Source organism: Diabrotica virgifera, chromosome 4 (genome assembly GCF_917563875.1).
Source record: "Diabrotica virgifera virgifera chromosome 4, PGI_DIABVI_V3a".
Classification (NCBI taxonomy): Eukaryota; Metazoa; Arthropoda; class Insecta; order Coleoptera; family Chrysomelidae; genus Diabrotica; species Diabrotica virgifera.
This window is the reverse complement of record NC_065446.1, coordinates 45278213-45291338: the sequence shown is the minus strand read 5'-3', so window position 1 is coordinate 45291338 and position 13126 is coordinate 45278213. Positions and strand designations below refer to the sequence as shown.

The following is a 13126-nucleotide window of genomic DNA, read 5'->3' as shown; positions in this document are numbered from 1 at the left end:
AATTGTATATGACAGAAAAAAAGGCACGTCGGTGATTACTTTGGTAATTATTTCTAGTTCGGTGATTATTCTAGTTGTCGATAGATGGCGCCATAATAAAAAAATATTTTTTTTAATTAGATAATAATATTACAAATATAATCTGTATAATTTATAAGACTATACAAATCAAAGAAAATACCATTTTATAAATGCAAGAAACACATTTGATTTGTTTTTATTCCAAATTGAAAATAAAATGTGACAACTGTCAGATTTAACTAAAATGTCATGTTAGAATAAATGTCATAAATGTGTATTATCACGGACTTACCCTTTTTCCTATCATTTGTTACGCACTGAAAAATGATCATGAAAAGGACAATAATATACACGACGAATGGCACAATGCTGAAGTAATTCTATTGTACAAAAAAGGAGATCCCCATGAATTAGAAAATTACAGACCTATAAACCTTCTTAGTCACTTATACAAACTCCTTACAATAGTAACGAATAGTCTTGAGAAAAAACTTGATTTCTACCAGCCAATGGAGCAAGCGGGATTTCGTACCGGATTTGGAACAAATGATCACCTACAGAGCATTAAAACGGTAATAGAAAAGACTATCGAATACAATCGACCACTCGTTTTGGCTTTTGTAGATTTCCATAAAGCCTTTGACACGGTAGAATTTGACAAAATTCTGGTAGCACTACAAGCATGCCTCATTGACTACCGATACACAAGGTTAATTTACAAATTTACAATACATACAAGAACGCAACTATGTCGGTGAAACTACATAAAAACACGGACCATTTCCCAATCGGCAGAGGAGTCCGACAGGGCGATACCTTATCGCCTAAACTGTTTACCGCAGTACTAGAATATGCTTGTAAAAAATTTAACTGCGAAGAGCGAGGCCTGAATATTGACGGTAGAAGATTAACAAATTTGAAATTCGCAGACGACATAGTTTTATTCTCTGACAACCTTAAGGAGATATGTACAATGCTACATGAACTTGAGTTACTGTCTGACAGTGTAGGTCTTAAAATAAACATCTCCAAAACAAAATTGATGACAAAACGCAAAACATTTGACCAATGTGTGTTGCCTGTAATGACTTATGGTGCCGAAACCTTGACATTGACAGCTACAACTTCTAAAATGGTGCAAATAGCCCAAAGGAAAATGGAAAGGTCAATGCTGAGTATATCGCTTCGTGACCGAGTTAGAAATGAAGACTTAAGACGAAGAACAGGAGTTACCGATGTAATTTCCCGAATTGCCACCCTGAAATGGAACTGGGCCGGACACGTCGCCCGAATCAGTGATGAGAGATGGACGAAGATATTACTTGAGTGGAGGCCGAGATTAGACAAAATAAATAGAGGAAGACCACCTACTCGTTGGACTGACGATCTCAAGAAAATGTCTAGAAATTGGATGCAAAGTGCTCAAAATAGAGCACAATGGACAAAATGAGGGAGGCCTATGTCCAGCAGTGGACGCAAAGGGCTGGATGATGATGATGAAGTTTCAATAAATTTTGTCATTTGATAACAGGTGGCGTGGTTCGTCATTTTGTTCTCTGAAGGTCGTAATACTGTTTGATAAACACGTGTCACGTTTCTTGCAGATCAGTCAACTCATTAACATATAAGGATTGACTTGCTCATTTTCAATATTTGATTTTGAAATTGGACGTTACCACCCACGTTTTGACCAACAACAACTCTTACGTAGCTAATAGTCGGAGTCGTCAAGCATTATCAAACTTAGAAGGATAGGCTTGCTCTTCGTCTGATGGTGCAGAGTTGGTCCCAGATAGAGAATATGGAGTAACATCCTTTTCTGTTCCTATTTTCGGAATGCCTTGGATTTCTACAGCTTGAAGAATTTTTCTATAATAAAAGTAGTGACCTTTGGAAAAAATATATTTTTTTGCCGCTCGTTATATGATTCTGACAGTATCCGTTTGAGATCTGCGTGGCTGTATTTATTGGAGAACAATTTTTAATTGTCATAGTATACCGATTAACTAAACCACTTATTATTTCAAAATCTTCTATTCCAACTTAATACTTATGTACCTATCTGTTACCAGGTACTTAAAACAAATATTATAATAAACTAAGAAAACAAAAAATCCATCCAAAAAACCTAAACTTTCGATAAATATAAATATTACCATATCAAAACATATGACTAGCAAAACTCACCTAGTTATGGAACTCCAAATACCGTTATTATTATCATCGTCTGATAATAAATCTACATTTGCTTTATCTGGCTTCTTTTGTACTCTTAATTTAACGATATGTGATCTTAAAGAACTAATAAGTACCTTGATGTCAGTCGAATTCTCTGGAGTATCGCTTCCTTCATGACTATAATCAAAATATATACATCAACAAAATAATATATAAGAGATAAACATATACAGGGTGTTTCAATAAGAATTGTCCATATAGTTACTGGAGAAACCTTAGTACAAAATACGTCGATTTAACCTAAAACACTTAAAAATAAAATATTCCTCCTTACTAAGATACATTAGTACAAATATTCTAAAATTATTTTAGCCCATTGGTTTAACCCCCTCCAATATTTTTTGTTCAAACTTGACAAAAAGTTTACACAGTTAGAATACGTTAACTAGTGTTAAAAGATAGTTTTCCGCTGTTACCAGAGGCGTGCTGTAGGGATATATACTTCCTTTCCCCCCTCATAATCTACGGGACTGTCGTAATAATCATTTCATCATGTTTTTTTGATTCCTCGTGACTTTTTACGTAAATATAATCCTTTTGTCTCAATGCGATAGAGTAAGTAGTTTTCAAGTTATTTGCGTTTGTATTTAAATACACTTGAGTCCAGGGTTCTTTACCCGTGCGTCATCATTTAAAGCATACGAACTAAATCGGAAATTTATCAAATGCAACAGCAAGCGACAGTAAGTAGCTACTGCTCCGACCACGGGTTAAAATTTGACGTTATCAAATAAATAAAATGTCAAATGTACAGCTGGTTCCAAAAAAAAACTGATACGACTATTGAAGCGTATTTTGTAGAAAATTGAGCAGTGTATTTTGAAGGATAAATACTTTTATTTACATTCTGTCACTGTCACTGCCAAATCTTAAAATTTGTCAGATAACTTATTCTGTTCAACCTCAAAAAATGGCTCCACATGCTAGCGAACAACTAAAAGCAAGAATTGTAACGAAATTAGAAGATGGTTGGTCACTATCTGCCGTAGCGAACCATTTTAACGTAAGCAGAACAACACTTTTTAATATTAATAAAAGATGGAGAGAACAAGAAACTCTCGATAGAACGCAAGGTTCCGGAAGACCAAAAATATCTACCGCTCATGAAGATCGTACGCTTTTGGAGAGATTAGAAGAGAATCCTTTTGAAGATGCGAAAACTGCAAGAATTGTGTCACATTTTCCGGGAAGAAAGACAACAACTTGGCGCAGAATTAAAGAATCGCGTCTTAGGTACCGAACTGCAGAAAAAAAAAACAAACTTTTACACCAGAACAAAAGCAATCAAGACTTATATTTGCTTTAAACCATCAGCTACAAAATCAAGATTTTTGGGACAAGGTACATAATATTTACATATGAGAAATTTTTTCAATCTTCTAAAAAGGGCAAAATGGGGGTGTATAGACCAGATAATAATAGATTTAATCCTCTATATGTTGATGGATATCGAGCAGCTGGTCATTTTGGCGTCAATGTGATGGATTTCATCTAGAGGAATGGGAATTGTAAGGCGTATTGATGGCAGGTTTGTTGGGCAGACTTATCTAAATATTCTAGAAAACATCATGTGTCCCAGTGTAGAACAGTTGTATCCAGAAAATAATTTTATCCTCCAACAAGATAATTGTCCTGTTCACACTGCAAATATTATAAACCAGTGGCTCCAGAATAACAACATCGAAACCTTACCATGGCCCAGCTACAGTCCAGATTTAAACCCAATCGAGAATAACTTGTCGAAACCCAAAAGACTCCATTTTCAAACAAATAAATGTTTAAAAATAATAAAATCTTTGGATTTCTTAGTTCGGAAACAGATTCTCTCTTATACCTATTCCCCATCCTTCTAAAATTTTCAAGGAATAAAGGGTGATGAATGCAGAGACATGGGAAGTCTATATAGTTGCACTCCACAACACATCAATTCACCGAGGCAAAGATCAACAAATCTGTCTCCTAGTACTCAATACGTGAGTAAGAACGTAGGTAGATTGCCTCGGTGAATTGATGTGTTGTGGAGTGCAACTATATAGACTCCCCATGTCTCTGCATTCATCACCCTTTATTCCTTGCAAATTTTAGAAGGATGGGGAATAGATATAAGAGTTATAAGGAGTATATAAGGTTTCCGAACTAAGAAATCCAAAGATTTTATTATTTTTAAACATTTATTTGTTTGAAAATGGAGTCTTTTGGGTTTCGACAAGTTGTTAATAGATGTCGCTATAGCGTCTAAATGTTAATTATATTTTATAATTGACAGAAATGGCAAAGATTTTTATCTTCTTTTCAGAGCATCATTACGGTAGCTTTCCTGATGAGAACTAAGGAGTTCGAAATGGTCCATAGAAAGATGGTAATGATCTCTGAATCGAAAATAAAAATAATGCCTTTAACCAATCGAGAATGTTTGGGGGGTTATTGTAAAACGGTTGTATCGGCGTAATTTTTTACCTCAAAATGCTGAAGAGCTGTGGCACGGTATACAACAGGTTTGGGAAGAGCTCGCTGAAGAAGACAATTTCATAGTTCCTTTCACGCAGATGGACCGAAGACTACAAGCTGTTATCAATGCTGATGGAGATATTACAAAATATTAATTTTATTTTTATATACCTAAATTTAGTATAGTTTTGGTCTTCCAAACTGTGACATAATTCTTGCAGTTTTCGCATCTTCAAAAGAATTATCTTCTAATCTCTCCAAAAGCGTACGATCTTCATGAGCGGTAGATATTTTTGGTCTTGTTCCCTTCATTTTTTATTAATAGAAAAACTGCGGTTCTGCTTATGTTAAAATGTTTTGCTGCCTGTGATAGTGCCCAGTCATCTTTTAATTTGGTTACAATTCTTGCTTTAATATATTGTTGTCGTTTGTTTTATTCTAATAATAATAAAATTAATAACAACAACCCTATAGGAAGTTTCATTACTGGCCATTCAGTGTCAGGTTATACCAACCAGAAATTACCTGAAATATATCATCAAAGACCCGCAGGTTCAAAACGACACATGCCGATATGGATGTCAACCCCAAGAAACCATCCAACATATTACCGGGGGTTGCCAGGCATTTGCTGCAACTGAATACAAGGAACCGCATGACTCAGTTGGAAAGATCCTTCATCAAGAGATAGCTATAAAACTGGGACTTCTCCAAACGGACCATCTCCCCTATTATCAATACGTTCCTGATAATATGCTTGAAAATTACAACTATAAGCTATACTGGGACCGCACTGTGCTCACAGACCAAACAGTGGCACATAATAGACCAGATCTCATATTACCTAGTCAATAAATTAACGAGACAAACAACAATCATTGATGTGTTTTTTGTTTAAATGTTTTTTTTTTCATTTAAATTCAAAACAACTCTTTTGAATTTAATATTGACCAAACAAAATGCAAAAAATTGAAATTGGCCATTTTAACGCCAAGTCACATAATGTGGCTTAATGATCAAAGGGCCAGAGTCAATTTTTTGCATTTTGTTTGGTCAATATTAAATTCAAAAGAAAACTGTACAAAAAAAAACAAAAATTTTACATTGACCCTTTTAGAACCAAGCCACAGATATATGTAATCAGTTGTTTGTTTATTTTATTATTTTTCTGTCATAATAAATATAATGTCAAACCAATCAAATACACTGCTCAACATGATCAAATCTTACTAAGAGTCGTATCAGTTTTTTTAGAAACCGGCTGTAAGTTTTGCTTTAAATTTTTGGTGCAGAATTACAGCTACATTAAGTAGCTTAATAAATTCTTTTAATATCATTAGTGATTAATAAATAAATAAACAATTTATAAAAAAAATCAATACCATATTTTCTTTTTGTCATTTCATTCACTTTGGCGGAAACTTAACACAACCTTATATTCTTATTCCGCAACTGTCACTTAACAAAACTTCCTTAACAACATAAAATACATTATTACCATAAAATTTCAAACTCCAATATAAAATTAGTTGTGAAAAAACTGTCTGTGCAATATAAAAACTTCAAAATGCAAAAATTCGACAAAAAACAACAAAAAATTCAATAGACTGACAGCCACAAAAGTAAACAAACCAGAAACGTCACAAAAAATCTGAAAACATTCCTAGACGTATTTTTTGGTATCTATCTGTTTTCAATATACTGAGACTAAGGGGAATAGTAGCATCCACCGCGACCTCCACCTCCACCGCGACCCACTTGTTCTGTTCTTACCCTAAGGCGTTCATAAAAATAACATGTTTTTACTTAATAACAGGCGGTAGCTGGTTTGTCTTTAGTTTCATGCGTGGAAGAGATGCTAAGAAATTATGATGCTAGATAAAAAGTATGTGTTTTATCTGGCCAGGTATTAATGACGCACGGGTAAAGAACCCTGAACTCAAGTGTACATAATATTATTGAATCAATTTCCTTTAAACGTAAATAACTGGAAAACTACTTACTCTATCGCATTGAGACAAAAGGATGATATTTACGTAAAAATTAACGAAGTTTCAAAAAAACATGCTGAAATGATCATAACCTCAGTGGCGTAAATTGTGAGGGGGAAAAAGAAAGAAAAAGGAAGTATAAATCCCTACCGCACGCCTCTAGTAACAGCGGAAAACTATCTTTTTAACGCTAGTTAAAGTATCCTTAAATGTGTAAACGTTTTGTCAAGTTTTGAACAAAAAATATTGGAAGGTGTTAAAACAATGGGCTAAAATCCTTTTAGAATATTTGTAATAAACCACTCTGTCTAAACTCTGGATAAAGACTGTCGAAAACCTTGACTTCAAAAAATCAAGTCGGCAGGCATTGTCCCTGTTGCGGAAAATTGGAGGAGCTAACCAGCTGGAATCCAGAGAGTCTAAAATGTCTCCTAACAAGGTTGCCTCCCATATAGCATCTCTATCCAGAGCTCCACGAGATCGAACACATACTACTAACGTGAAAAGAGACTTAGGGCATTAAAACAAATGAACAGAACTACCTCCGAATATTCAGCAATACTTATTTCTGAAATCACACATGCGCTGAAAGAAATTAAATCAGGTAAAGCTCCTGGGTTTGATGGTATCCATCCAGAGTTCTTGATACACAGTGGTGCATACACGAAACAGTGGCTTGCAATGCTCTTTAAAGATATACTTCAGTCAGGTAACATTCCTTTCTCACTTAAGCGAACAAAGATAATTGCAATTCCGAAACCGGGCAAATCAAACGATAAGCCAGAAAACTACCGCCCCATAGCTCTACTCAGCATGGTATATAAACTATTAGAAAAGCTTCTCCTCAACAGAATTAGTAACAGGATACTAGAAAATGTCCCCATTGAACAAGCTGGCTTCCGCCCTCATCGAAGCTGTACGGACCAAGTGCTGTCATTAACAACTTTTATAGAAGCTACTTTTCAAAAGAAACAAAAGACAGCAACAGTATTTATAGATGTAACAGCAGCATATGATACTGTTTGGAGACAGGGATTAATATATAAACTGGCCCGTATTATCCCCTGCAGAAAGATAATTAACCTCATTGACAACATACTGACAAACAGAGCCTTCCAGGTTATAATGGGAAAGGAGACGAGTAGACAGATGAAACTTAACAACGGTCTTCCACAGGGTTCTGTCCTTGCCCCTTTACTTTTCAGCCTATATATTGCTGACATGCCTGAAACCGAATCTCGGAAGTTTGGATATGCTGACGACTGGACCCTTGCCACAAGCCACCAATCTTTAGAAACTACAGAAATCACTCTCACGAATGACTTATCCATCATCAGCGAATACCTTAAGAAATGGAGACTACACCCAAGTACTACAAAAACTGAAGTATCAGCTTTTCATCTCAACAACAAGCTGGCAAACAGAGAATTGCGAGTGTATTTTAATAACAAGCTGTTAAAACACAATAAATACCCGAAATACCTTGGCCTTACTCTAGACAGAACGCTCACATTCAGAGAACACCTGCCGAAAACAGCAGCAAAATTGAAAACACGCAACAATATAATACAGACACTCTGCGGCACTACGTGGGGGTCCACAGCATCAACATTAAGATCCTCTGCTCTTAGCCTGATATATCCGGTGGCAGAATACTGTGCTCCAGTGTGGCTAAATAGCAGGCATACCCACCTGGTCGACACCCAACTAAACCGTGCTATGCGTATGATAATAGGCACAATTAAGCCCACCCCTACAATGTGGCTACCTACCCTTAGTAATATAGCACCACCTAACCTACGCCGCGAACATGCATTGGTTAAAGAATATAACAAAATAATGGACAGTCGCCAGCTTCTAGTCCACAACGACATCCCCGATATTCTTGGAAACTGTCTCCGATCCAGGTTACCCCCTCTACAATCTGCTCAAGCGCTGCAGCAATCCAACTTTGAATTAAATACCCGATGGAGAGAAGATTGGGAAAGTAGGACAAATCCGCATTACCATAGTCTACCTGACGTCATAGGGAAACCTGGCGAATTTGAACATCCCCGTAAGATTTGGGCAGCCCTTAATCGAATTCAAACAAACTGTGGAAGATGCGCCGACTCCCTTTACAGATGGGGTAAACTCCCCTCGTCTTCTTGTGACTGCGGCGCTGCAAGACAGACGATCAGTCACATTGTTCAGGACTGCCCACGCAGAGCATACACCAGCGACCCTATAGACTTTGTAATGGCAACCGAAAGGTCAATCGAATATATAAAAAAATTGGACATCTGTTTGTGGTGCATTGTATAATGCATAAATCTAAATGTATTCTGTGATGTACTTAAGCCATACGCTAAATAAAATAAAAATAAACCACTCTGTATCTTGGTAAGGAGGAATATTTTATTCAAGTGTTTTAAAGCTTCGTATTTTGTGTTAAGGTTTCTCCAGTTACTATATGGACAATTCTTAATGAAACATCCTGTATATGGAAAATTTTAATCTTTTTGAGAGTTAAGTACAGTTGTTCCATGGGATCTTTGAAGAAATGTAGTAATTGATTTGCAAACAAGTTAAATCAAAATATTAAGTGAAAAGTACGTCGTTATGTACTGACAATGTAATTATTAGGAAATGTCTATTATCCCGGTGGACGTATTTTATAAAGTTATTTTATTGAAGTGTTTGATCTCTTTTCACTGTTAAGGAGATTGATGTACTCAACATTAAACAGCTTGACCATCATACCGACTATTAAAATAAACAAGTAAGTTTCTGTTTGACAATTTGTAGGTTAAAAATATCACTTGTTTCATTAGCTTAAAAATAAATAATTACCGGAGAACAGTTAGTCGTTCTAACAATTATGTTATATGAAAATAAAAATAACAACGAAATGAAAAACCTTTTTTAAACACAACAAATGCGCCAATATCACTGAAAATGATAAACGTCAAAATTCTTCATAAATAACGTCTTAAATAAAAAATGACGTAAAGTTTATCCTCGTTTAACTCATTGTGAAGACCTAGTATAAAAAGTAATCCGTGAATAATTTCATGCATGTAAAAAGATCCGTTGGAACAACTGTATCTTGTATTCTGAACAGCTTACCTAACAATGTCATATATGTCAGCACTTCTACCTTGTCGTAATCTTAGAAGCCAAGCACCAGGATTAGCTTTAAGTTGGAAGTAGCCCAAATTAGCCATAACAATAGTATCTACGATCACAGGCTGACTTTCGGTACCCAGGGTTATTTGCAGGCCTCGTGGAGGACTGCCTGAGCTTTGTTCGAAACAGTGACCTTCTAGCAGTAAATATTCAAGTTCATATTCACTAAAAACAAGAAGTAACAATTTTTTTATAATAATTTTAACATCTATGGACACAAAATTACTATATTGGGCATTTATTATGCCTACAATAAAACAGTGATCAGACCGGTTATCATGTATGGGTGTGAGACGTGGACTCTGACCATAGCAATTGAAAGAAAACATATGTTTTGGGAGAAAAATCCTCAGAAGGATCAAAGAAAAAACGGCCACATAAACACCCAGTCATTACGGTCTAGGAGAGATAATCAGATATCTCTCCTGGGCCGTAATGGTTGGGTGATACACTACGCACGTCATGAAAAAAGATTTAATGTGTTTGTAACGTTTGTGTGGCCGTTTTTACTGTTTGAAGTTTGTACGGAGGACAAAATCACAAGAATACATGACTGTAATATTGTAATACAGCTAGATATTAAGTTGCTCACGCATATAGATTTCAGTAGTGATACATTTTTCTATTGACCATTAGCTCCCATGACTAGAGATGTTGAAAAAGTATTTATTCGTTACAAAGTACTCGTTACTTACAAATACCGAAAGTAACGATTACTATAGAGAGGGGCAAATCGTTACTTTGATTACTCTGATTACTTTCGTTACTTCGTACCAATCGTATCAGAGCGAGTAACGACTATAGAGCTTTTAATTCACAGTCATTTGTTTCGATCTCCTGTCATATGTTGTATAATCTGTGTATAATATTAATATACACGAATTATACGACATATGACAGAAGCTCGAAACAAATGACTTTGAATGAAAAGCCCTATTGTATCTGCTTTGATTACTCTGATTACTTCGTACCAATTGTATCAGAGCGAGTAACGACTATTGTATCTACTTTGATTCCTTTGATTACTCTGGTTACTTTGTTACTTCGTACCAATCGTATCAGAGCGAGTAACGACTATAGGGCTTTTAATTCACAGTCATTTGTTTCGATCTCCTGTCATATGTTGTATAATCTGTGTATAATATTAATATATACGAATTATACGTCATATGACAGAAGCTTGAAACAAATGACTTTGAATGAAAAGCCCTATTGTATCTGCTTTGATTACTCTGATTACTTCGTACCAATTGTATCAGAGCGAGTAACGACTATTGTATCTACAACCAGTACACTTAATTACTTTCTAACACTCGTATCCCAGCGAGTAACGGGCGGGACCGGTATTTTACGAGTGTTATCGAATATCGTTATCGGTATGAAGCGTTTGAAGTGTGTGAGAGTGAGGAGAAGGTAGAAAATGAAATAGAGGGAGGTATAATTGTATACGTAAAATATGTAATGTATGTCATTAACAAAGATCGAATGCGAGAACTCTATACTTTTATCTAGATCTACGCCATCTACCGATGTATATTAGATAGTAGATCTTGTTATATCCGAATACCTATACAAAATACCTACCTACTGAGAAATACGATTCTCGATATGATTACCGGTACTCAAATACAAAAGTAATCATAGTAATCAAACTAACGCATACGTAAATGATTACTTTATACAAAAGTAAAGATTTGTAACGAATACTCGAAAGTAACTCTAATCAACATCACTACCCATGACGACAATTTTGTCGAAAGTGCGTATCTAAAGAAATAAATACTTCTTACACACTTTGACATACTATTTTTTCACTTCCTTTAAGAAAATTAATATGAACCACTTGAGCTGGAACAGCAAGGAGGAATTCGAGATTGACGATCTGATATCGACCACACCTACACTTCAACTTTCTTTCAAGAAAAGCTAACAAAAAAGAAAAGAAGAAGACAACAATTATTTAGGAATATATATCATAATATTTACATTATATTTAACACTAATGTCACCTGTTGGCAGATTTGCAAAACCAATTTTTTTCACAGATACACGGACGGACATCTGGCAATTATATAGTAGGATTAGTGGAATAAAAATTGGTTAAAAATTGAGAAATTTAAAAACAAATTTTGTGTTCGCATGTGGGCATGTTGTCTTTATGAACATTTAAAATACACATACCTGTGGACATTGCTTTCCACATTTTCTAATCGTATGTTATCCAAATCATATACTGATCTTACTACTTCTACCAACCAATTTTCAGGTACGTGATAGTTTTGGGTTAACAGTGGAGAGGTAGGCATATTGTTAAACCTTGCAATTGGACCTGGTAATTGCTTCCCATCTTCTCCAAATTGTATTTCCGGTTCCAATACAAATCGGTAAAAACTAAAACAAATCAAGCAATGATATATTGTTTAGCACATTTACTTAAGGTGATACAGTAGCGATCAACAGGTGGCAACAAACGCGGTCCAATATTGCGAAAGTTCTGCGAACTTTCAAAAGTGTGGCAACAGTGCGTCGGTAATTCGACACTGACAGTGACGTTTATACTATCAAAAACAATAATTTTTATACACATAGGCGCGAAATGTTGCCAAGTCAGTGATGTTCGATTTCTTGTTATAAAAAAATCGATTTTTAGTAGTTCCAAGATTACACAAAATCTAGGCATGCGATAAAAAAATTTATTTGAAGAAAGTGTATTTTTTTGTCTTTCTTAATGGCGGTACAGGCTCCTTTATTCAATATTTTATTTAGTTGTAGAGTAATTTCCACATACTAACATATTTCTGAAATTGGGCTCTGTACCGCCATTCTTTATTATATTACGAACATGTGTGCCAAATATCTCGACAAAATATTCAAAATTAGAGCCGCAATCTTGGAACGCGTTTGTGGCTACCTGTTGATCGCTACTGTTCGCTCTTAAGAACATATATATTGAAAATAGTGACCCTCTTTTACTACACTTTTTTGTATAATTTGTGATTTTTTTTATAATTCAAGTGATTTTTGTAAAAGGGGAGATTATAAGATGTGAAAAATAAATTAAGTATTGTTTTTTCAATTTGAAGCAACTTAAATTATGTTGAATAGAATTGGGCACTTTCAAATTTTATAATGAATCTGGATGTCAATTTTAAAAGTGACCTAAGCCCGTTCTTGATAAGAAAACGCATATTATTCACTCAATAATTGCCACTATAATAGGAACTATAAATTTAACACCCTTATGGTCAGTTTCAGTTACG

General features: G+C 35.1%; 1 protein-coding gene across 1 annotated transcript in view; it reads right to left on the bottom strand.

Moving 5' to 3' along the window:
- Positions 1 to 13126, bottom strand: part of LOC114327092 (UDP-glucose:glycoprotein glucosyltransferase) — a 100365-nt gene that overhangs the window by 30286 nt on the left and 56953 nt on the right. Inside the window, exons 15-17 of the mRNA XM_028275592.1 lie at positions 12048 to 12257; positions 9807 to 10031; positions 2209 to 2376 (exon numbers count right to left, since the gene is read on the bottom strand). Of these exons, the coding sequence (XP_028131393.1) occupies positions 2209 to 2376; positions 9807 to 10031; positions 12048 to 12257 (603 nt within the window). The remainder of the gene's footprint in view (positions 1 to 2208; positions 2377 to 9806; positions 10032 to 12047; positions 12258 to 13126) is intronic.